Source organism: Rhea pennata, chromosome Z (genome assembly GCF_028389875.1).
Source record: "Rhea pennata isolate bPtePen1 chromosome Z, bPtePen1.pri, whole genome shotgun sequence".
NCBI classification, from domain to species: domain Eukaryota; kingdom Metazoa; phylum Chordata; class Aves; order Rheiformes; family Rheidae; genus Rhea; species Rhea pennata.
Window position 1 is genome coordinate 70608980 of NC_084702.1, and position 25247 is coordinate 70634226.

At 53.8% G+C, this 25247-nt stretch overlaps 1 protein-coding gene across 1 annotated transcript; it reads right to left on the minus strand.

The window, feature by feature from the left end:
- Positions 1-4105: 4105 nt before the first annotated feature.
- GBA2 (glucosylceramidase beta 2) lies at positions 4106-25167 on the minus strand. The gene is made up of 17 exons (XM_062600225.1): positions 24992-25167; positions 19535-19626; positions 19012-19127; positions 17915-18133; positions 15681-15920; positions 14958-15060; positions 13231-13384; positions 12512-12637; positions 11887-12071; positions 11463-11567; positions 10320-10427; positions 9777-9928; positions 9477-9583; positions 9170-9312; positions 8662-8777; positions 5490-5681; positions 4106-5394 (listed from the first exon to the last, which is right to left on the minus strand). Exons 1-17 carry the CDS (start codon positions 25165-25167, stop codon positions 5164-5166), a joined length of 2565 nt encoding a protein of 854 aa, XP_062456209.1. The 3' UTR covers positions 4106-5163.
- Positions 25168-25247: the final 80 nt, after the last annotated feature.

Sequence of the window (25247 nt, forward strand, 5' to 3'; positions counted from 1 at the left end):
CAGCCCACCGCGGCTGGACCTCTGCCGCCAGCCCCGGCGCCCGGACAGCAGGCGTCCAGCCCTCCCGCGTGCCCCAGGCGAGGCCCCGCGAGCCCCTTTCCTCCAGGGCTCCTCTCGCCCCAGGGTGCGATCGGCGCTCATCATGCTCCTGGCAAGCCGACATTTCTTGCCGGGGAGCTAAAAAACCCAAACATTCCCCAAATATCTCGCAGGTCAGATTTTAACGCAGACGACAAACTGTGCTTGCGCAGGGCTTATTTAAATAACTTCAATTCCGGACGGGGCTTCAGCACTGGGCTGCGGACGGGACCCTGCGGGCCCTCCTGGCCCGCGCGGGGGGCATGCGGCCCCAGCTCTGCGTGGGGCTCGGGGGCCAGCTGCGGGCCGCCGGCAAGCTCGCGGCGAGGGGGAATTCCTGCTCGGGTGTTTGCCTTCCTCTGCTTTGGGGATTTACGTCAGGGTATGTTTTCTCGCCGCAGCTGCCACGTTTACTTTGGCGGCGCCGGCCGAGCCGCTGTTGAGCGACGGGGAGCCGAATGCTGGGGCGAAAGCCTGAAGCTGGGGGCTGAAGAAGTTAAAAGCTGAAAGACCCGGGGTGTAAGCGCGTGCGTACGAGGATTCAAGAAACGGAGCGGGAAAAATCAAAGATCGTAATTAAGCTGAGATGGAGTTAACTTTGAAAAAAGGTAGTACAGGTAAACGTTAGAGAACAACTGTTGGTCTTAACCCTGTAACGCACAACTTTAATTGATACGAGTTATAACATAAAAAGGAAAGAAAACAGTAGAAATACCCAGGGATGGAGTAACCAGCCTGAGCATCCCAACTTCTGAAATAAGGTTCCTACGCAAGCTGCTCCGAAGGGCTGAAGAAGCGTGCCAGCGGGGCTCCGTGATGAAGCGGCTTCGGAGCAGGCGATGGTTGGGGACAGCCGCCCGCGCTCCCGCCTGCTGCGTCACAACGTAACCGTACGGCGCGGGGAAGTGACGGAGCTCAAACGCTCTCGATGCCCTCAGGAGCTCCTTCGCCTGAGGTTACGGCTGCATCAGGTTAGAGGAGAACCCGGCACCCGCCGCGCTCCTCCAGCCTTGCTTCTCCCTGGTCGGAGCTGCAGGTGCCTTTGCTCGCCCCTACCCTGCTTGCCGCTCGCGCGGGGGCCCCACGGGCCGGGGAGCCCGGCTGGGCGACCGCCCCGGTGCCGTCCCTGCACAGCCCTCTCTTCGCCCCCACCGAGCTCACGGATGTACGCGTGGGCTGTTTGGAAGCTCTCGGGAGCGTTGGGGGTTGTAAACTAGCACTGGCAGGGACAAGGCTGGAAATTCCAGGAAAACAAATTTTTAGTGTGTAGTTAACGGAAGGGTTGAGGGAGAGGGTAGGACCACACCTCCATCTCAGGGTACTGGAAACACTGTGAACTCAGCTCACATGAACTTCTCCCTGCCGGTGCCCAGCAATTACACAACTCCAAGCTGGGAAATGGTTTACTGTGCTAGGAAGAGGTCTCCTATCCTTCCCCTCTCTGCCAAAGCCCCCTGACACCTGGCCAGCACCCCTATGGGCACCAGGGCCTCAGTCCGGGGAGCCCCACCAAGCACCTCCTTGGCTCTGGTGGATCTCCACATCCCCTTCCTGCAGGGATGGGAGGTTGGGGAGCTTTCCCCAGTGCTGCTGCCTGGGTCCCAGCACCCGCTGCTGGGGAGCCTGGCACAGCACAGCAATGAGACCACAGCCAAGGGCTCTCTGGGCCAGCAGAGCCCTGCACGTGCTCCCCCTGGGGACAGAGAGCACGGTGCCACAGTGACATGCTCAACCCCAGTGGAGAGTGCCCCTCTCTCCCAGCCGTGGCTCCATGGAGAGGGAGGGGAGACGTGCAGGGGCTTTGCGAGCCCTGTGCTCACCAGAGGTGAGCACCCTCTTCTCCCCCAAACCCCCACCCAGCACGGCTCCAGGCCGTGGCCTCCCACCACCCACAGGTGATCCCAAAGCCAGAAGAATACAATACACGTTGGTCAAGTGGGCCGTGCCTGCCAAGACCTGCCCGGATAACATTATTTGTCAGCCCGCACGGACGCAGGAACTCTCTCTTGGGGAGAGCAGAGGAAGAAAAGGCCATTCATCGCCACGCTGGCAGCGCTGGGCCAGTGCCAGCCTGGCAGTGCCCTGGGCGCAAGGGCAACCCTCTGCAGGAGCTCCGAGGGTGAACCAAAACTGCACCCGCAGGCGCTCAGAGCCCCTCGCCCAGGCTGAGGGACGCGGCCACCCCAGCACAGATGCTGCGTGCCCCTTGCAGGGCTCAGCGCAGTCCCCGAGGGGCTGCAGGGCTCGGGGCAGTCCCTGCCCAAGGCCGCCGTGCTCCCCAGGGACCTGGCAATCCCTTCGCAGCCTGGTCAGCTGCCAGCCCTGCCTGCAGGCACTCTGCTCGCAGGCTTTCCTGGGCAGCAGGGCCCAGCGCAAAAGGGGGGCCTGGCTGTGTTTTGTCTCCATGGCCCAGGTGATCCCAGCAGCAAGCCTGGCTGAACCCCCCCCCCCCCCATGCCCGTGTTGGGAGCAGGAGAGCAGCCCTTGCTCCTGCGCCAGGCACGCTGCAGCCTTTGGGACTGCAGCCTTGGCTCTGTGATCGTCGGTGCCAGACCCGCACATTCAGGCACTGGCCAGCAGCGCAACAGTGGCCTGGCTTGGGTGCAGCTGTGACCAGGTCAACCACTGATGGCCTGGAGGCCACGAGGCATTTGGGGATCCACACAGCAACAGCCCAGCATGAGGGCAGCCTGCAGGTGAGGGCAGCTCCCGGTGCCTGGAGGCCGGCCGGCCAGCCGCTGGGAAGCCTCACGTTCTCCCCTCCGGCCCTGTCCCCACGTGAGCAAGTGCAAAGGGGAAGGAAGATTAGCAGAGAGGGGGAGAGGCTGCTTTGTAGACTCTGTCCCATTCAAAGATTAATGGACAGTACTAAAACCAGGCAGCACTTGTGATGAATTTGCAGGGAGTAAATAAACGAGGCAGAAAGAGGGAGAGGGAGGTGGCAGATAGGGGAAGAGGTCGGAGGCCAGCAGCACAGGAAAGAACCAGGTACCTGCTGTCCTAGTCCCAGCCTGTTCTCTCTTTTAGGGAGAGCACCACTTGCTACCATCTACCCCACTTTTGAAAGGGAAGATATGCCAAAGGGGAGTCTCTGCAGACTCCCTTGCACCTCAGGGCATGCAGCCAGCAGCTCAAAGTTCCCCTTCCACCAGGGCCAAGGCACTGCCACAGCCTAGACACCCTGGAGCCATAAGCCAAGCTGTGCAGACTTCCCCAGTCCCCTGCAGCCATGAAGAACATCCAAAGGTTTCAGGGTTTCACACAAGCTTGCGTAAACACTGGTGCTTGCACTCCCTGTGGTGGTTACGCCACAGGCCATCCACAGTGCACAGAGCCTGTGTTCAGCCATATGCTTAAGCTGATAACCAAATTCAGGACCCAAAGCAGCCCCTCTGATAAGCGGGGTGGGGAGGAAGAAAGCAGGGCTCTATGCCACCTCTACTTTGTCCCTTGTTAATAAAGTTAAGTTACTCCCTGTGACAGGTAACAGACTAAGAGCATGAGGCCACCTACCTGAAACCAGGTAAATACGGCCTCCTCGTTTCCCCTGTGCTGCAGCAGATGGTGTTGGCAGAGGAACAGAAAAACTAAAGAGTGCAGGAGCACAGTCTGTGGCACTAGGACTCAGTCACTGCCACGAGCTAGCTCCAGGGCTCTCTGGACTCCTAAGCAGTCACAGAGAACAGCTCTGCCTGGTTGAGGACGGGATGCTAGTGTCATCTGGCTTGCAACTACATCAGAGTAGAAAACAAGGGACATGCCTTAAACTGCTCTCTAGGACCTCAAGACAATTGCAACCGAGTGGAAGGTAGTTTTTGCTCCTATCACAAAGCTGTTGGCAAACAACACACACACACACACACACACACACGATGAGCCTGTAGTTAAGTCCTGGCATGTATCACAAACCATTCACACAGGCCTCTGCACAAACCAGCCAAGGTTAGGACAAGCTTCGAAGGAAAAGGGACAACATTGTTTCACGCTTCCTTCACCCTGCTACAAAGGAAGTACACCACCAGGGAGAGACAGCTGGATAATCATTTATTAAGAACTTAATTTAAAACAATTCATAATCTAAAATCTGCTCCACTGCCCACAGAAGTCTATTGCTGTGCAAGCAGGGAGAGGTGCCACAGTACCGGACCAGGGACATACTGCTCCACCTGGGCCAGGATCGGGGCTCAGATTGTCACGGGCCAAGAAGGAAGGCCCTGCTGTGGATTGTACTTGCCACAAGCTCTCCTGTGTGCTCCCTGTCTGGGGGACATGCACAGCCAGCTTCTGGTGGTGGGGAGAAGCTCACAGCTCCATAAGCAGTTGTGGCACAGGGGCTGGGTAGGCAGATCCCATCTCAAGCGAGCTCCTGGGCTAGGCCAAAGCTCCCTGATCTCTCAAGCACTGCACCAAACCTAGAACCAACTCCAGCTGCAGGCAGAGCTGGGGCGGGAGGAGGGGGGAGGGCAAGGGTCAGTCCAGGACAGCTGGTTTGTCTGTAGCAGTTACAAAGCAGAGAAACATCTACAGTATCCACGTGTCTATGTACAGCTGCAACAAGCAGCCAGATCTGGTGCAGGCAGCCACATCCCACGCTGGTCCAAGGTCCTCACTTCACACACTCACTCACTTATTAGCCCTGCAGGCCAGCTCCTACCTTACCAGGCCCACTGACTTCTCCCAGACAAAGCCTGCAGGAGAAGGGTCTTGCTTGCTCCTAGGAGATGGTGCCAGCTTATATTGAAGAAAGTTGCTTGTCCTGCAGGCTGACAGAGCCCTGAGCAATAGGGAAAGGGAGGCGCAAGCCTCAGTAGTGCCCCCTTATCCCACTCTTCTCCTTTCGCTGGTGAGGGTGAAGAGACATAACTTGTGCCTCTGGACTCCCTTGTGCTAAGCATCCGTGTCTGGAGGCCCCCAAGGTGAAGGGCATGATCTGTGGGTTGGGTGAGGAGATGGGGAAGGGAAACAGCAACTTGATTATTATAAAGGGGTGGGGAAGGGCACCACGGCAGGGTCCCTGCCCTCCAGCCGAGGCCCTCATCCCCAGGGTGATTCACTCATCTGCTCAACACCACTGGGCTCCCGGGCTCAAGGACTGAAGGAGTTTGCCTGGGTGCGCTCTGTAGGTGCTGCTGCCTGGCTGGCTCGGCTCTCCAGGGCTAGCTGCATGCTCCAAATGCTAAGGGGACGCATGTAGGCCAGTGAGCGGAAGACCTTCTTCTCACAATAGGCCTCCGGTGTCTGGAAGGCCATACCCAGCCGCTCCCAAACTGTCCGGTAGCAGCCCTCTGCTGTGTGAAAACCTTCCTGTACCAAGCCCTGGGAAGAAAGGTGGCCATCAGTATCTGCTTGGAGTGCAAGGATAGGGCATAGACCCAGAACCACTGCTTGCTGGTGCAGAATCCCCTGCTCACCTCCTGAATCATGGTAGCAGCCAAGGCATACACTACCCCAATCCACACCTCGTTGGACTGTATGCTTGAGGTGTCCGGCACCCCGTCAGGTGTCATGCCATTCACAGCTCCCATGGTGCCGCCGGCAAAGCCCATAACATTCTTCTCAAAGATGGTCTTCAGCGCACTAACAACATGACTCTTAGGGAAGACCTGCATGGAGATAGGGAGAAAGACAGGGAGGGACAGAGCATGAACACACACATGCTTTGCCTCAGTGCTTACTCATACCCCTCAGCCAGTGTTAGATTTTAGACTAGAAGAGACCATTGTTGCTCACTGAAGGCAGGCCAATAACTCATCCAACTATCATGACTCCTGAAAAAGCCTCTTGCTTTCAGACACTGATCAAACCCATTGCTTTTCTTAGGACTTTGCTCTGGGGACCAGGCCAACCCCACTCATAACTGCCTTATTTGAATTCCTGGCCTTTTTCTGGTCACAGCTGCATGTTTTTCAGGTAATGAGTATCTGGGGCCCCAGACTTCCTCCTGGTGAAATTGCTGTACTGTTCTTTCATCCCATCAGTCTGTTTCCATCAGCTACTGCAGGTACAACAGGCACTGCAATACCTAGAAGAGATGGCACACTGAGCAGTGGTGGCTGAAACATGTACAGCTGTACATGTCTATGCAGTCCCCAGGGGGTCTGGGGTCAGTGGGGCTGAAGATACCTTCTTGTCAAAAGGAAACATTTTGGTAAGGCTTCATGACTACATGGGAATGCAGCTCCCAGCTGGGGAGTGAGTGTTTTGGACATTGGTAGGTTCCTCCCTTACTCCCAATGGGCAGAATTCACCACTGCAAGCAGTGAACTGAGCAGGATCTTGGGTACCTCAGACTTCATTTGAGCCAGTCCTGGGAATCTTACAGAAATGGCTAGCCATGGTAAGTTAAGTAACTGAACACAGGAGATCCAGCCTCAGCTCAGTGGAAAAAAAAATAGAAGAAAATAGGGCTTGTTCTTGATCAGAATTTGATTAACTTCTGTAATTGGGTGCTGATGCAAGTTGCATGGAAGAGCTCAGACCCAGATGTACAGGATGCCTTATGTTTTCCATGTCTGATTGTGAAAGAATCTGTACTTGAGAAGTTTTGAAAAGAAAATAAGATGACAGGGAAAGAGATGGTGGCTTTCTGGTTAAGTAGCTGTTCCAAGGAAAACAGCAAGAGAAAGTGAAAGCATCTTTTTCCTAGAAGAGAAGGGTGGAGAAAAACAACAAAACAGTTCCTCAATAAACTAAAGCCAGGAGCTCAAGTTAAGTGAACAAACTGCAAATAATTCTGCAGAGTAAGCTCTTACAAAAGGAGTTAAAGTCAGCACTAAGAGGCCTGCAAGCCAAATAGTGCATAGTAGCTGCAATGCTTTTTAAGTATTGCATCAAGATTAAAAAGCCTCTGTACATAACTAAAAGTCAGTGTTTTTCCACTACTTTCAGTATTAGTAATAATATTGAGAAATACTGCAGAGATCACAACTCAGTAATGTTTTAACAAGAAGACTGTGTAGTGTTATCCTGCGCTAACACAACTAGAAAGCCATAACAGACTTTTCACGATGATCAAATCAGAAGTGATGTTTTGGAGCGGGAACATAACCAACTGGTGTAACATTTGCTAAGAGAGGAGAGAGTCATGTAATTCTTGGCACACTAGTCCAGCCCAACCTCAGTGATGCACTAGACTTTTCTTGCAAGTTTGTTGTAACTAAAGCCAGAGGAAAGGGAAGGCATGAAGTGAAATGAGCTTGCAAAAGGCAGGCTGAGCAGTCTAACCAAATAACTTTGGTAGACACGTATCAAGAAAAGGTATGTCGCTTTTATGTTCATTAAAGCCACGCACTGAATATAGTATTTTTTTTCCCCCTCCTCACTGTGGCTCTGTATCTGGTGATAAGTACAAGTGTTGCTAAGGAAGAAGCGATTAGCGGAGGGGCTGTGTGTAGCTGTCCTTCTGGCAGAAGGCCGGGGTAGAATTCCTTCAAGACTGGGGTCACAGACTTTTCTTTCTATTTCATTATTGACCTGGGCACACAGCAGGAGTGCGGTAATGAAATGACAAACATAGGAGTGGTGCCAACAGCACAGAAAGCAAAACATCATGTGGACAAAACTGGATGACTGTAGTAATAGAGAAGTTCAGCAGCATAAAGTCTTCAGTAAGCTCAAAGCTCACTTGTTATAGGAGAGGAAAGATACACCAAGCAAAATCAGAGGCCTAAGGAAGAGGCAAGTGAAACTTGACTGCACCACGTTTACTATTTCCCCCATAAAGGAATGTTTGGACATCGCTGCATGGGGCCTGGGCAAAATGTCACCTACAGTCCTGGGCACAGTCCAAGTCTCCCTGCTCAAGAAATCCAAACAAGAATAAACACAGGAGGGTACAGGCAGAAACCAGTGGTTCTCATTAAATCCTAAGATGTTTTGTACAATCTGCTCCCAGGACAGGCTATTTCAAGCTCCCCTCAAATACTAACAGACTACAAAGTGAACCTTCATGCAACTCAAGGCGTCATTCCGCTGTCCTTCAGATACACAAAGCTTTCACCTGCCCTGCACTATTAAAGGGAGTTTTGCTGTGCAGCAGTGGGATCTGTCAAGTGTCTGTTGGTCATAAATAACCCATCTGATTGCTCTACTACCCCGTTGTGTCCTGGAAATTATAATACTAACATCTGATAGGATAGTCTTTAGTTGATCCTTCTCTTGCAAATGAAGAGCTATGGACTTCAGGGCCCCAAACAGATCTTGGTCTCCTCTGATTTTCATTCAGGACTTTAAACTGGCAATTAATAACATGGACACATTTTCTCTGCTTTCTAAACAAGTATTTTGCTGAGAACAAGTTCCAGCAGAAACTTCTTCAAAGTGAGCTCCATTTGACAGATTACACACACTCTTGATGCATAGTCTTTTCACAAATATATTTCAGTTTAATGAGCTGCACTGTTAATGAGCATGAAGTCCTCTGTTCCAGAGTACTGCTGCTGCACAGGAGTGGGTCAGAGTCCTCCACATCAGCAGCTAACAGACTAATGCCTAACCCACACCATGTAGCCCTACTGCTCTTCTTCAGGCATGGGCAGCTCACCACAGCCCAGCTGCTCTGGATCATGCTGGGTCTTCTCTTACCTCAAACTGCCCTTGGTCCAGGCCACAAGCCCCAAGAAACCACTGCCCAGCACACTGGTCTGACATGATGCTGCTGGCGGTGACGCTCCCACTGCTGTCATAGTTGTAGTATTTTCCTGGAAGAGACAGTAAACAGTGTAAACCGATGGTTGTATCCCTTGTGCATGCTGCCACTACTCCTCCCAGTACAGCAGGAACACCGCACCTTTTTCACAAGGTGTTCCCCTCCTTCCTTTCCCAAGCCACTCTTTGGCACCATATGCTTTCTGTTCCCTTGCCTCCCTTTGTGGATGACAACATCCCTCCCTGGTACCTGCTCCTTCCTCTCCATTTGGAGGCTTGACACCTCCCCACCTTCCCTTGTCCACCAGCTGAGGTCACAGCACCCCAAGGCTCCTCAGCATGGCTCTATGCCCTGAGGAAGGCCTGCATCTCAAAGCAGGGCATGGCCAGCCTGGTGGCCCTTACAGGCTGAACGGAGTGCAGCTTCCCACTGGAGGATACGCACCATTCCAGAGCAGCCTCTCAAATGCTTCCTTGCCCTTCTGCAGGATGGCAGTGTATTTTTGCAGGGTTTCACCATCGCCTAGCACATCTGCCATCTTACACATCATACAGACAGCTGCCAGCCACAGCCCACCACAGTAGGCACTGCCAGAATAAAGGAAAGCAGTTTTGGTGATGCTGGATGCAGCATGGGTTGTGCAGACCCCTACAACACGTTGGGGCCGCCTTCCCAGCTCTGAGTTATTTCCCCTGCCCATGCCCCAGTTTGCCATTCTCCACCTTCTCAGTGCCACTCGTCTCTTACTCACCTGGCTCCTGTTACTGCCCACGCATCATACGTCTGGTCAGCAAAGCCACCATTTTCAATGAGCCCATCGTTATCTGTGTCAAACTTCAGCTCTGACTCCATCACAGCCTATGGGAGACAGAAGAGAGCCATGCAGCCCAAGCACTCTCTGCAGCTTTCTCCCACAAATGCCCCTCATGCTCTGCTTGGACATAATTTGTCTCTGCTCCCTGATGTCACATGTCTCCCAGTTAAAGCTAGGGAAGATGCTGCTTCCTTCCCTTTAGTGGGGAGCTGTGAGGCAGGACCATGCCCCCAGTACCTGGCAGACTGGCCACATATCCCTCAAGTACAGAGAGTCATTTGTCAGGTAGTAGTCACGGTACACTTGCAGCACAAACTTCAGGTTCAGGTCCTTCCAGCTGGCTGTGTCATGGATCAGATAGGCATTGACACGCTGCCATGGTTCATCACCTGTGTGAGGACAGAGCAGATGTAGCAGTCCAGGAAGCAACAAACATTCACTCGCCTACCTACATGCAAGCTCCCAAGAGTGCTATGATCAAGTAGCACCAAAACAACATACTGCATCCTGTGCCATCTCTCCTGAGAACAGCCTTGCTCCTACTGCTTTAACTTCACCATGTCTCTCTTGCACAGGCTTCACACAACATAATCTGCATTGCCATCACCACCCTGAACAGTGAGGGCCATCCAGGCCTCCTGCTCCCAAAAGCAGCACACTATGCACCATATAGCCTACACAAGGATGGGCTGCCCCACAGCTTGGGAGTTAACTAACAGAGGTGTGTGAGCAGCCCTATACCCACCTCTGGCTCTCAGCAGGCCAGGCCAGGCCCTTTACCTGGGTCCCCAATGTCATGTGGCACCACATTCTTCAGCTTCACCTGGGCTGTCTGACCATGCATCAAGTACTGCCGGGGCTGGACATCCTCATTCACCACGGTGACAGCTGGGGAGTATACAAAGCAGGAACCATGAGAGTGCCGGCAGCAAGCATTGCAGCAGCAAGCCCTAACCACAGGCAGAGGCCACCAGCCCCCTGCAGTATCTGCAGCACACCAGGCTCCCTGCTTGGGTTGGGGTTAAAGGAGCCAGCATCCTGCAGAGGGATGAGGGGATATTGGCCAGCTCCCAGTCTCCTCTCAGCAAGGGACACGCAACTCTCTGTCCCTTGCCCCATGCTAGGGGCCAGGCACAAGGACCTCACGTGACACTGTCATAAGTGCACTTGCCTTAACTGAGATGACAGTAGCACCAAGGACTGGAAAGGTGGGCTCTCCCTCAGCTCAGCAGAGGGCTGTGCTCTGACTCAGTCCCCTCTGGGACCACTGCAGGCTGGGCCAACACAAAGGAGCCTCCACACCTGTCCAAAGCGGAGTCTGCCAACAGCTACACACCTCCCCTCCGCCCTCAGTCACAGACTCAGAATGACAAAATGGTTGAGGCTGGAAGGGATCTATCCAGGCCAACCCCCCTGCTCAAGCTGGGTCACCTAGAGCATGTTAGACAGGATCATGTACAAGCAGGTTTTGAATATCTCCAGAGAAGGAGACTCCACAACCAGTGGAGTTCCAGTGCTCTGCCACCACCTCAGTTAAGGTGAGTGCACTTACAACAGTGTCACATGAGGTCCTTGTCCCTGGCCCCTAGCATGGGGCAAGCAACAGAGGGTCACACGTCCCCTGGTAGGAGGGGCATGAGAAGAAAGCTTTGAAGACCAAGGACTTCTCCAGCTCAGGTAGGGCCACAGCACAGCACAGCAAAGAAGTAGCAAGACTGTAATACAATGCTAGCAGAGAGATGTTGAGTAGCAGCAGATGGGAATGGACATTGGGCACTCACAAGTCCCAGGGCATAACAAGAGCAAAGGGGATGCTGGCTCCATAGCACCTATTTCTATAGCAGGAGCAGCCCCAAATCCTCTGTCTCTCCCGTAAGTCAAGACATCAGCAGGGGTCAAGTCAAGGTCTCCTAGGTCACTCACCGATGTCATACTGCAGGCTGATCTGCAGCTTGGGCCACAGCATGATGAGAGCAAAAGAGGCATAGAAATGGACATCATAGGTATTATACATCCGGTACTCTTGGCCTGTAAGCACAGAGGGGTGGTGAAGGAGGGGAGACAAGATGCAAATCCTCCCTCCCACACAGCCCCAGAGGCTGGGTCCTTTCCCTGGCATAGGCAGGGATTCCCACTGGGGAATGTGAAATACCTCCCCTATGTAGGTCACCCAGGGATCTGGGGAAAGCTTCATGCTGCAGCATGCTTGACCCCATAGTGGATTTTCTGGGAACAGCTAGTCAGCACTGCTCTCCACCCAGCAGCATGTGAAAAGCTACTGCACAACAGGCAGAACAGCATCAGGAAGGGTTGAGTTGGGACCATTCATCATTTCTCTGCAAGTTACCTTCCAAATAAGCAAACCTTCCGTACTCCCGCAGGACAGGGAGGAGCTGGGACAGGCCAGCCCCTGCTGGCCCCTGCACATCCTCCGCACAGCAGTCCGGGGGCAGCTCCACCCAGATGGTCCCCCCGTCTGTCAGGAAGTACAGCTCATTGAACAGGGCTGACTTGTACCAGGGAGGCAGGTGGCTGCAGGCAAAATGGAAACTCAGCCACAACAGCTAGGACAGTGAACCTGAGCACAAGCAACTAACAGCCCCGCTGTTCCCTGGAGCTCCAACTTGGAGGGAACCCCATGAGGGATGTCAGGCCACCAGAGCATCCAACCTGCCCCTGCCACAGAGGAAAAGACACAGTGCTTCTACTCTGAATAGCCCCACAAGGCCAGCAGGCATCACTGTGCTCTAAGGGCCAGGATCAGCACCCAGTAAACACATTCTCTGCTGCATCTCCCCCACAGCATGCGACAGAGCTGCACAGGGCCCTGGGGACCACTGTCCTAGCAGGGGATCACCTTGCTGCTACTTGCCAGCTCGCTCCAAGATCCAACCTCAAATTTTCAGCCTAGTGCTGTCTGCCAGAAGGGTGCTAAGCTACTCTACACAGGCTGCTGTTCTTATGTACTTCACCTGTTCTCCAGGATGGGCTTCTGCCACGCATCAATCTTCTCCTCCCACTCCTCATAGTGTGTTAGAGCATAATGTGACAGAGCAGGAGCAGCATCGCCTTTGCTGCTAAAATAGCGTGTGTATCGCCTGCAGAACAGAGATTTGTCAGGATCCTCAACACCCACCCACAATGTCTGCTGTAGGGGGCAGGTAGAGGCACATCTGGGAAGCCCACCTAGCCCAGACATCCCACTTAGCCACCCTCAGTCAGGTGAGAAGAGCTGAACTGCAGTGGGAGCATGAGGAATATGAGACTAAAGGGATTGCTAGTGCAAGGATGCTGAGGCTAGAAAAGACTGTGGAGCTTCCGAAACAGCTGAGAAAAGCCAGTGCTGGGATGCCAGAGGGACAGAGCTGGAGGATCCAAGTCTCCATGCCAGCTGAAAGGTTAACAAGCAGTGCTGAGGGATACTACCTATAGGAAAAGTATGGGTGTTGGAAAGAGGGTCCTACATATCCACTGGGCAGGGGAATATTCACTCTCTACGTGACCTGGCAGGGTCATGGCCACATCAGAGCCAGGCAATTGCAAACAGTAGGTAGCACAAGGCTCCCTGGGCAACATTCAAGCCAGAGTCAGAAAGTTGGGAGGAAAAGAAAGGAGCTCCAGGCACACAAGCCAAGCTCTGCCTGAAGCAGGCCCAAGAGCTCAACTGTGTGGCTGCATACAACCCACTCACCTGAAGTGCAGTTTCTCCTTTGAGCCAAAATGAACACAGGGCATGTCCCATGCCAGAGCCAGCTCGAGCGTCCTATGCCCTCGGGCAGGCACTGTACAGCTGGAGCACACAGCTGCTGCAACCACTTCTCCCTTCTCCGTTGGGGTGCTTCTGCCTGCCACCAAGAAACGTTCACAAATGACAACAAAAGCCAGCTGAGCCCAGAGAGACTGGAGGTGATGTCCTGAGGGGTACAAAGCCACTCAGGCATGCTCCAGCCCCCTTATGACCTGGAGAGAACACCCAGGACATTTCAGTGACAATATTACTGCACATGAGTAATTGCTTTTTGCAAACAAGAAAAGTATCTGCCATAGGCAGAAGTTACAAATAAACAAGCAGAAGCATAGGAGCTAATTAGGCAAGAAAGTCACCAGGCATGAGTGGAATGGACAGAGTGCCTCTGTACCTGCGCTGCTATCAATGCAAACACAATCACTCATAAATGATAGTCCTCTTTCCAACTGTTTGAAGGTGCTTGAATTGTGCCTGTATTTAAGAAAAGCCCTTGGGGAGACTGGATGATTACATGCTGGCCCTGACATGTGCGCCAAGTAAACTCATTTAGGCAACAATTTTAACAGGAGCACAGATCCCAACTATGATAATGCCTAGCATGCACAGAGGAAAACCACATCCCAATAGCCTCCAGAGCTCTGACTGCATCTGCAGACAAGCAGGTAGGAGATCTGTCTCCAGAAATATTTATGTAAATGCTTTACATAATTTAAGCTTCAAAAAAATTTTTGCAAAGTCTCAGCACCTGCAACATTGAATTTGTCAGCATGACTCTCGTTCAAATGCTGGCTAGGACATTGGACAAAAGGTCTAGCTTTTATTGCAATAACAGGTTAGCACCAAGGGCTGCAATATTCCATTTTAAGGCTCTCTGCAGACAGAGCAAGCAGACAGCTAGAGATGATGAAGAATTATCCAGGGAATTTCAGACACTTTCAGGAAACCCATGTAGCAACGAGACAGAAAATTATGTCAACACCAAAACCTGAGATGTGTTAAATGACCACTAGAAGGGCAAGTCTAAGCCGGCATTGCTCGCAGCACTGACAACATAAATTTAGAGAAGGTGGCTGGGTATCACTATGGCTAGATCAGTAGAAAATTCAACTCTGTGCAACCTTGGTCAGAATAAGATATTAGTATATCCAAAGTATGTAGCAGAGAACAGCCCTGAAGTGGCAAAAACAACTTTTGGAGAACCTTCACTCATGCCATGAAACCACAACAAGGACAGCACAACAATGAAACTAAACAGGAAATTCAAATACAGATTAAAATTCCTTTTCATGTCCTATAAGTGCCATAGGACTTGGGACAGGCCACAGCATCAACAAAGAGCAAGAGCTGAGTGACAACAACAGGTAAGCCAGCCCTTTGTGCATCGGGCAGCCCTGAACAGCTTTGTCAAGAATACTTCCTATTTTAGGCCTTTATCCTGCACTGCCCAAGGGACATGACCTTTCCACAGGGACAGAATCTCTCCATTCACTTCTGCAAGAGCTTCCTCCAGATGTTACACTCCCTGTGACCACATCCAGGCAGTGAGAGGAAGGGAAAACCAGCTGTTTGCCAGGGCTGGTGTTCTGTGTCCTGGCATCAGGGCAGTCACACACTCCTTCTGCTCACTTCTGCGCAGGCCTGGCCTCAACCACAAAGAAAGGACAACTCACCTGCAGGGGAATCCAGCCTGCCATCCTGAAGGAGGTCTTGCCACACCTCTTTACCTAATCCTGTGGGATTGAATGCTGTCAAGTGGGTGACTCTGGTGCCAGCCTGGGGATGAAAGGCTGTGTCAAGGTAAGGACTCCCTCTGAGGAGTAGGTAATGTGAGCACCTTGCCTGTTTCTGCTGCGTGAGAGGAGATCAGACTCCCCAGAGAGCCCAAACTAGGAGCTGGTCCTCTTGTGGAGCAGGTGGGGAGAACAGTGAACCACGCCACAGCCCCGCAGCCCTAAATTCCCTTCTGCATGTTGCCCATCAATGCTAACTCCAGATCTACTCATGCAGTGTCCTGCAAGCTTCACTCCAGCTTCTATAATGGAATCACTCTCCTCAAACAGGGCACTGTTTGGAGCTACTTGGAGTCACACTCCTACTCCCACCCTGGCAGTCAGGTAAGAGCCAGGAGCAGTGCAAACTCTGACCCAAGGCACATCACACACCTGTCCCTCACTAGCTGCCCAGAAATAGCCCACAGACCCCACATTCAGAAGGGCTACACAGCTCTCCACACTGGGAGCTGCACCAGCAGTCAGACAGGACCAGGATGGGCTCATTCCCAGGCACAACCATCCAGACCTCTGCCACACAGGACACTCATGCCTCACCCCTGGCTCCCTGCTGGGAGGGGTGCTGTGAGCCCACAGACCACCAACAACTAGCTGGCCCTTTACCTTCTCCTGGGCAGAGATAGCAAGGGTGAAGGGATTCACAGGAGTGCAGTGATGCAGCAGAACTCCAGCAACCTGCTTGCCCTCCTTCTCAAAGGTGAAGGACTCATTCCAGTGCCCTCCTCTCTTGTCCTCCTTCGTACCCGTGCCGTTCTGCAGGCTGAACATGATGGAGACGTCCACGTCCTCATCATTCCCATTCTCCACCTCCCAGATGAACACTCCCACTGGCAGGCTGGAGTCCTGGTAGAGACAGACAACACCATATATAGATCTTGCACTCTGCAGCGAACTGCTCAGAGCACTGCTTCCCCTAGTGCCAGAAGAAACTGTCTGGGCTAAGGCAGGTGCAAGAGCACAAGGAATGACTCAGTCTTTCAGTTCCACCTCTGGAGCCTGGTACCAAACTGGAGCAGAGGAATTGTGGGGGCAGGTAAAACAATTCAGGTCACAAACCCTGAGCAGGCAAATCCACACCAGGCACTGCAGAGACAGAAGGAAATCAGTGTCATAACACTCAGGTGCATGTCTCAAGTGCTCAGCAGGCCAACACCTGCAGCTACAGACCCACCTGCTTCTTAAGGGAGCATCATGGTCAGGAATGTCTGCAGCACAGCCTCCTGCCCTCACCCAAGGCTGGGAACACACAGCAGGATTAGCAAGGCATCCCTTACTGCCAGCCTCTGGAATTTCCTTATTTCTGCAGAGGTTCCTTCTGCCTGGGGAATGTTGCTAAGTGGAGACTGTAGTTGGGCAACTCTAGCTAATAAATAGCCCTCACATAGGAAGGGCTGGCAGAAACCAGCTAAAATACTGTCAGGAGCACCTTGGAATGAGCACTCAGTGATAAACTGATCCACAAAAACAGGCTGAGGGATTCCTAAAATGCTAGCACCTAACCCTTCATGCAGCAATGGCATGGCTATCAGCCTGCCATGCCCCATGGACAGGAGTTGGGAAAGTCACAGCACAGAAACAAGTGCAGGAACAAGCCAGACAAAATATCAAAGCACAGAAGAGAAAGAAACAGCTGCCAGAGCAGAGCACAAAAAGGAAAAAAGAGGACAACCCCTCCCAGCAGCAACAGCCTCAGCACAGGCAATGCCTTACCAGGGTCTGACTGTTACAGGCCCAGATAGCAGCTGGCACTAGGGACACGATCTTAGGACAAACCAGGACAGAAAAGACCAGGCTAGGAAAGAAAATAAACCAGGATGAAAGCCTACAGAATTAAGCAACATCTCAGCCACCTCTGTCTCTATGGCACTTCAGGAGTGCTGGGACCCACTCGCCATGAGGAGCCATAAGCCCCAACATGGACACTCCACCCATCCTTGATTCACTCCTGGCCTGGCCTTTCTTCCCTCAAGCTGCAAGCAGTTTGGTGACAAGCGAGCTCTGCTATTCCATGTTGCTCCACTACTCCTAAAACTAGACAGAGGACAAGGGACTTACTCATCTACTGCAGCATTTGTAGGCACAGCATGCAGTGCTCAGGCATCTAAAATTCACCAGCTCTGAGCATTTCCTGCCTGAACTGGAGACATGGAGATCTGAGAACCAAGCCATTGCTCAGGGCCTGTCCTGGACATATCTTAACCAGCAGATATTACAGGATCAGGACTGTCTGCTGTGCTGACCCTTTATTCCTACTCAAAGTAGCTCTAAGTCCCTGCCAACCTGATTTGTAATAGCTGTGCTGCCACAGCCTGGTGTGGACACTCGTGCCTCCAGTGCCTCCCCTGCTGCAGGGAGCACACTGACCCACTTCCCTAAAGGCAGCTGCACATGGCCACATTTGTCACACCATCCCAAAGACTATTCCTTACCCATTTGCTGGAAGGACATCCAGTGCTGTGGATGAGGCAGCAGCACCTGCCTCCACAGCTTAATTAGGGAAACTAATTAAGGGAAGCAGCAGGCAATAAGCCAGTTCAGCCTTCCAAAAGGGCACAGTGGGGCATTCAAGCCCCAAAACAGGCAGTCCTCTTCAAAAATTTATAGCACCTTGTCCAGACCACAACAGTGCTCTTGGGGACCCAGAGCTCACCCAGCAGCCACCGCAACACCGGCTCCCGTTCGCAAGGCCAGGTCTGGGCTGCCATCCTCCAGCTCTGCTGCAGGACAGAGCTCAGCCCAGCATCCCACTGTACACGGCGCTTGCAAGCGGGAACAGCACCCACGCCACCCAGCGTTCAGAGCGGGCTGCAGCGAGCACGGCGCCACGGCCTCCCTACCTGGTAGTTGTGGGGGATGACAGGAGAGACCTGGCGGCAAGTGAGCACCACGTTTTGCCCGGGGAGCTCGTAGACTGTCCAGGCACGAGGGTAAAGTGCATGGTAGAAGGCATAGTGGCCACAGTAGCCCCAGTTCCAGCCCTGCAGAGTACTGGGTTTCTCCACTGACAGCACCTGCTGGTAAACTGTCTGCCCCTTGCGACGCAGACACACTGTAAACTGGAAAGGAGAGGAGGGCAAAGCGATGAGACAAGCCCAGGAGCAGAGGCCTCTACAGCACAGGCAGCTCCAATGCAGCTCACACCCCCCACCCGGCTCTCAGGCCCCACACAGACCAAGCCCTGGCTGCCTTAGGGGGCCACGCACACCCAAACCATACCCACTACACCTACCAGAAGGAACGACTGGCAGATACTCCCACTGTGAGGCCTTCCTTTAATGAGTGTGACTCCTCCCGCCTGCATGGGCGCCCACAATCTCCAGACCTCCAACACTCAGAGGTGGGCTGCTCAGATCTTGTAAAGTCTTAGACATTCCCCCACAAGAATGAAGTCTCAGCACATCCAGCTCCTCCCTAGCTCCATATGTAGTATGAGGCTGCACAGCAGACTCCCAGACACTCCTCAACACAGGCCAGTTGGCTACACCCCTAGAAACAACAGCTCCTCTCTAGCCAGCTGGGGCACAACAGGCTTGGAGGTGCGAGACAGCTGGGGCTGCAGAGGCACAGCCTCCAACCACTACACACTGTCACTTCAAGTAGCTCTTTCCTTACTGTCCCAGTCCTCAAGCTGGAGCATCCCGCTTGGCCCCACCTGCCCTGAACTCTTGCTCAGAGGGCAATGTGCTAAAAAGCCCTGCCAGGATGACACTGCCTGGTTCGCCAAACACCCACCTAGGAGGCAAAGCAGGGAGCAGACCTCCAATGCTCATGTCCAAGACTACTCACTGCTCAGCTGCCAATCTGGTGTCAGCACTGCTGCTTTACAGCACCAGCCTTCCACCCTGGGGCAGCGGTAAGACTCAGCCTGCCTGGCCTACGCTAAAAAGTGCTGTCAAGCATAGAGGGGACGGGGCTGGAAGACAGTTGCACCTACCTGGTTAGCGATGACCGTTTCGTAATGGTAAATCCCAGGATTTAGCTGCCAGCGGCAGAACTCGCCCCGCCAGCCGCGGGTGATGGTGCCTCCCCCGATCCCGCCCAGCGGGCACCCTGGCAAACACAGAAATCATCACTCCTGTTCTTCCTTGCGGTACTGCACACAGCAGGCTTTAGCTCAATCTCCCTCTGCAGCTTTGAGGGCCTCTAAGAACTGCCCATACCTCTAGCATGTTGGCTGCCCCCCACACATCCTTTTCCCGGTCAGCAGCACCCATACTGCTCCCAACACACCAGAGTGCCTGCCCTACAGGAGGCCCTGCTCCTCACATCAGCTCCGGAAAAACCTGCACCTCCAGCCTGGTGCCCCGTCCTATCACTCTTCTCCTATTTCAGCCTAACCACAGAAGCCTGGGGAGGTCCCAGCAGCCTTACCACCAGCGCCTGGCGCAACTCCAGGACCTGGGGTAAATACTGGCATTCCCCTCCACACGAACCCAGTGCCCAAACTGTAGGCTCACCATAGATCTGCTGTAGAGGGACTGCACTTAAGAGGTCAATGAATGGATATTTCTTCTCTAGGCGGGTTTTCTTGTACCACCATCTGAAATATCTGCAAGGAAAGAGAGGTATGAAAAGATATGGGAGCTACTCTCACTGCCCCTTCTCCATCACTACTCTGGAGCATGTGGCTGCCATATGTTCCAGCTCCTCCTCCTGTACAGATGCACAAATGCCTCACAGGAACCTCTGGGCCCCATGGGCAGTGTGTGACAGCTCCTGCTCCTGAGATCTTGCTGCACTGCAGATGGGTCAGGAAACACTCGCAGCAGAGCAACTCTCAGGCTCACCCTGAGCCACAGCCTATGTACAAGGGCATGGTGAAAAAACAGTGCTGCAATACGTGGGCAGAGATCAAGGCCCACGCTCCCCACTCAGCTCCCCTGCCTGTGCAGGGCCAGGAAGCTTTCCCAGCTCAAAGCATTACCAGCTGTCCCTCCAAGAAGTGGGAGTGAACACAACCAGCACCACCATACCTGGTACTGCGCACCCTGGTAAAGAGTCTCAGAGCTGAGGTACAAGCCCAGAGGAAGCCATATCCTCCTCCTCTGAGGAGGCAAACCTTGCTCTTCCACCTCCACGCTCCTGTTGCAATGCGCTGTCCAGCTACATCCAAGTGCTATGTCTCTGCAGGTGGCTGGTATCGGGGACAAGTACCTTAGGACAGACAGCACTCGCTCTCTGGATCCAGGAAGTTCATCCCAGCTTGCATGCTACACAAGCGAGACACAAATACACACACACCCTGGTGGTGGAGCCAGGCACTACCATCAGATAACTTCTCACCCGAAGGCCTGGGAATCAAGAGATCCAGACAGTGGAGCAAACAGAGGAGCACACCCAGACCTGGATGTGCCAGCACCACTCCAGGCAATAAGAATAGGGCTGGATTGCCAAGGAGTCACTCATAAAAGAGATTGGCTTTGGCTAATTAACTGCCCAAGTTAAGTCTTTCAGCTAAATAAAGTTAGCACGCATAAAATAGCTGCCAGACTGAAAGAAGCTGCTGAACTTGAAGGAACAGACAGGAGAGACTGAACTGGAAGCACCGCCAGAGCAGGCCCAGTTCCCAAGCAGACAAGTAGCAAGCACTGTCCTCAGCCAAGAGTGGCCACCAGGTGCTGCGCTATGAAGCCACAGAGAGGGCTGCTTGTGTAGGATGGCTGGCACAAACGTGAGAAAAGCGCTGCGGCCAGGAGCACCCAGCCTGGCCCACTCCAACGGGACACCAGGGTCCCATACTGCCACGCTAGCAGGATGCTGAGGACAGTCCCATATAGCAAGGGGAATCTGGCAGCAGAAATCCCCTCTGGAGCATACCTCCCACCCCAGCTTCAAGGAGGAAGAGAGACCCTACTCACCTGTAGCCCCTCTCCCCCCGCTATCACCAGTGGCACAGAGATGACAACAGCCACAAACATCAGCACCAAAGTGAATTTAGGGGCAATCTAATACAGCAAACACTCCAGCTGCTCTGTGCTCTCTCCATCCTTCAGTGCCCTTCACAAAGGAGCAAGAACTGGTTTTGGTAAGCCAGGACACAAGTCATCAACATCACAACACTCTCCATCTTTACTCAGTAAAGGAACTCATCTGCCTTTTTGGCCACACAGCCACTGCACCTTCACCTTTATTCACCAATTTCTAAGGTCCCCAAAATCCCTCTCAGATTTGCATTTTCCAGGATGCAATCTTATGCGATCCAATTGCAGCCCACCCTCCTATTCCAACATATTTAACTTCATATCTATTTGGGGACACTTCAGCCGAAGGAGCCCTGCACACCAAGAGAACCAGCCTGGCCTGTGGAGCTGCCCTGAATCAGCACCTGCCGCTATCTTTGTCTCATCAGCTGCAACTGCTCTTCTCGCAGCTGAAACAGCTCTGACTACACCACTGACGCGAGTTTTTGGCACTAGGTCCTCTCAAGGAAGAGCTTTTTAAACCAGCATCAGAGAACTTCTCCAGCTTGAGCTATTTTGTTATCTCAACAGCAAACTCCTCCTCAGTTCTCCCCCCCCCCACCATCACATATCATGCGGTTGAATCCCTGCATAATCCTGCCAATTATCAACAACTCTCACAGGGCTGCAAAATCATCAGGAGAAAGTCTTCATGTTCTGTAATGCTTGAAGACATGCCAGGGCTGGGGGGCATTCTTTTCCATTCAAATTGGCAGTGGAATTAAAACCTGTCCAAACATCACCCAGCTTTCTCTATTATTCCAGATCTATGTTGCAAACATCTTCCAGAACGTATCAGCCACCCTCTAGCGCAGCACAAGGCCCTCTCCAGAGACCCTCCACCCCTGCCAGCGCAGCATCCACCTGTCTCCCCGCACCAAGAGCCTTCGCACGTGCCAGAGGGCAAAGTTTCCCAACTACTTTTTCTTTGCATGTTTGCAGCTGTGTTTCAATGAAGGAATTATCCTATGAACCCTGATTAACACGTAGGCCTAAAAACTGTGTCCCAGAGCTTTCAATACTCCAGTCATGCCATGCAGCACTTGTCTGGGCTGCAGGAGGAGGGGTGAGGAACAGAGGACACCTGTCAGAGGTTCAGCACAACAGTGACGCACGAACCCAAATCAGCCTAGGATGCTCCTCCCACAGTCCTGGACTTTCTTGGCCAAAAACATGTTGCAATCCCAAGGCTATCTCGGCACTCCCTGGAGGTTCAAGGGCCTGCAACAGGTGAGGTTTCTGCTTCTGGTGTTCCAAGGCACAGCACCATCCTGCCATAGGTGCCCCAAGAAAGGAGCTGCTACTCACTCTGCCCTAAGCAAGTGGGGAGCAATCACAGTTCATTTGAACATCTGCAACAGGAGAGACCATCCCAACCTGTAGGGTTTCAGAGACTGAAATCCAGGGGATCAAGTGCTAGGCTTCTCTCGCAGCACCATCTCCTGGGTTTTAGTTGGTTGGCTGTCCTGTGGCAAGAGTACACCCCAAAAAACATTGTACAGGCCCTGGTCCTACAAGAATGTTAGGAGCTGCTGAACAACTGGGGCCAGCGGCCTAGAATTGTCTTCAACACTGACATTTTCAATGGCACGAGGGAAAGGACCCTGTTGACACAGCATTCTCGATAAGTAGTCCAGGACTCCTTGTTCAAAGGCCAGAAGAGCCATTGCAGCCATCCACATAGCACATACTACAGTGACCCAGCCTGACGCTCCCACACCCAGCCTCATGCTCCCACACCCCGCCCGTTTCCTGGTTGAGCTCTTCTAGACAGATGTATTGGTTCTGGCTCACACCTATGTCCTGGACATTTCCCTCATGTCCTCACATCAACTAGTCCCTCATTAATCAACACCACTTGGACCCACCTCTCCTTTGCTTGCTGGACAGGAGCCCCATTACAAGGAAGCTTTGCCTTCTGCAGATACTTTGAGATCATAAACAATCTACCTTGTAAGTCTGAGCAGAGCAAGAGCCAATAGCTTCTTTTTCCTTGGTTTCTTGCTGAAAAGAAAAGTCACCACAACACACACTGAGCTCAAGTCACTATTGACCTGCAGTTGCTGTTTTTCCAACAACCCTTATCTACCACATACTACACGTGACCCACGCTCTCAGTTTCCAGATACTCAGGCTTGCATTAGGGATGTTAGAATATATGTTGCTCAGGTAAAAACCAGCATGCACCATAATACAAAGCAATCCATTATCTGCCTCTTCATCAGGTTTTGCACGGACTAGCTTCACAGGCAGCAACCTTCAGCAGCCTTTCATAAGTCCACCTCGCAGCTTCCTGCCTTGAACACAGGAACACCTTCTTCCCTGCCCCCAACCATCAGGAGGAGGGCAGGAGCAGGAAAAAGAGCTCAGAAAACAAAGGTGATAAACGCAGAGCAAGCACAAGCAAATAAATTACACTGCCATCCATTCCAATGTCAACTTTGATGATTGCATAATACTGCTCTTTGAACACTGACAATTTTACAAGCACAGCTTTTCAAGGTTAAAGTACTGTTTTCCATATACATTTTTCCTGCTTGCTTATGGCACATGATAGCTCAAAGCTGGCTCTGCTGTGCTTCAGAAGAACTCCTGTACACCCGAGGGGCTATAGTTCACAGCATTTCAAAATATTTTTAATGTGTATGTTTTATCTCCACAATCTGCCAAAAGAAAGTTGTCTTATGCAACACAACAAACACATGATGCTGTCTAGGGAAGAAGCTCTGAGACAACACTGACAGATACCAGCAGAAAACCTTGAAGGTGGAAGAAAGTGGGGAACATCCTCTCCCAGGGGCTGCTCCCTGCAATCACCGCAAAAGCAAAGTACCCACCAGCCAGCACCCGACACTACCTCCGGCGTCCGCGCTCTCCTTTCGGGAGAGCCCAGGCTGCAGAACATCTGCAAGAGCTTTGCACGCTCCCTAAGCCTGCCGAGTGCGCTCTGGGACGCCACCTCCACCACCGGCTCTGCCAGAAGAGCAGTCCTACCAGTGCTCCCGCTGCTCGCGCCAGGGAGCCGGGCAGCCGCGGCGCTGGCAGCTGTCTCCTTCTCCGCAGCATCCACCTCTTTTCCTAGCGCAGCCCTACCCTCGCTGTACCCGCAGGTTTCGGCTGCCTCCCCCGGACGACGCCCCTCTCGTCGGGCGGCGCGTGGGGGTTTGGGTGAAGCCCGCTCCTCACGGGAAGGATCTCGTGGACGTGCGTCCCTGGCGTGCCGAGTCAGGGCCAGGAGAGCAGCTCGGCTCCACGCTTCGGTCCGCAGAGCCTGTTTCCCACGGGCAGCCTGCCCACGGCCCCCGTGCCAGCCCGGGGCCGCACGCACCAGGCAGGGCGTGCGCACCCCCCCCAGGCCTGGCCCCGAGCTGGGAGCCACCTCCCTGCCCCCCAGCCTTGCCCCCACTGTGCCCCTGGCCTCCCCATGCAGCCCTCCACGCCGATGGACACCATCCCCACACCCTACAGCCCCCCACCTGCCCCACAGATGTCCACATGAGGGTGCACAGGCCACCCCACATGCACAGTGTTCCCTGCACCTGGGGTCACACACACATACCATGTCACCTGCAACCACCCCACACCTCCTATATCCTGTCACCCAGGGCCACCCCACCACGCTCTGTCACCCAGGGCCACCCCACAGCCCCAATACCCTGTCACCCAGGGCCACTCCACCACGCTCTGCCCCATAGGGCCACCCCACCATTCCCTATACCCTGTCACCCAGGGCCACCCCACCACGCTCTGCCCCATAGGGCCACCCCACAGCCCCCACACCCCATCCCCTAGGGCCACCCAACAGCCCCCACACCCCGTCCTCTAGGGCCACCCCACCGTGCCCTGTCCCCCGGAGCCACCCCCCGCCCCTCACGCGCCCTGCCCCCGGGCCCCCCCACGCCCCGTCCCCGCAGCCCGAGGCCCGCCGCCCCCAGCCCGGCCTCCCCCCCGTACCGCAAGCCGAGGCCGACGTGCCGCAGGACGTCGGCGAGCGGCACGTCGGAGGCGCAGTACGGCTGCCGCCGCTCCTCGAAGCGGTGCGCCAGGCAGAGGCGCCAGCCGGCCGCCGCCACGCCGCGGCCCCGCGCCGCGCCCTCGTAGCGCCGCATCAGCGCCCCCGCGTCCGCCATGGCCGCCGCCGCCGCCGCCGCGCGCCCCGCGCCGCGCGCGCCCTTTTCACCGCCCGCCTCCCCGCCCCGCCCCGCCCGCG

What these genes read in the sequence shown, in the direction of transcription:
- GBA2 (XM_062600225.1), bottom strand. Translation starts at nt 25,167, where the DNA reads ATGGCGGACGCGGGGGCGCTGATGCGGCGCTACGAGGGCGCGGCGCGG. An exon ending in CTATCTCTGCCCAGGAGAAG is followed by an intron (nt 15,061 to 15,680) that starts GTAAAGGGCCAG and finishes TTTCATCCCCAG; the next exon opens with GCTGGCACCAGAGTCACCCA. An exon ending in AAGCCCATCCTGGAGAACAG is followed by an intron (nt 12,072 to 12,511) that starts GTGAAGTACATA and finishes TTTTGCCTGCAG; the next exon opens with CCACCTGCCTCCCTGGTACA.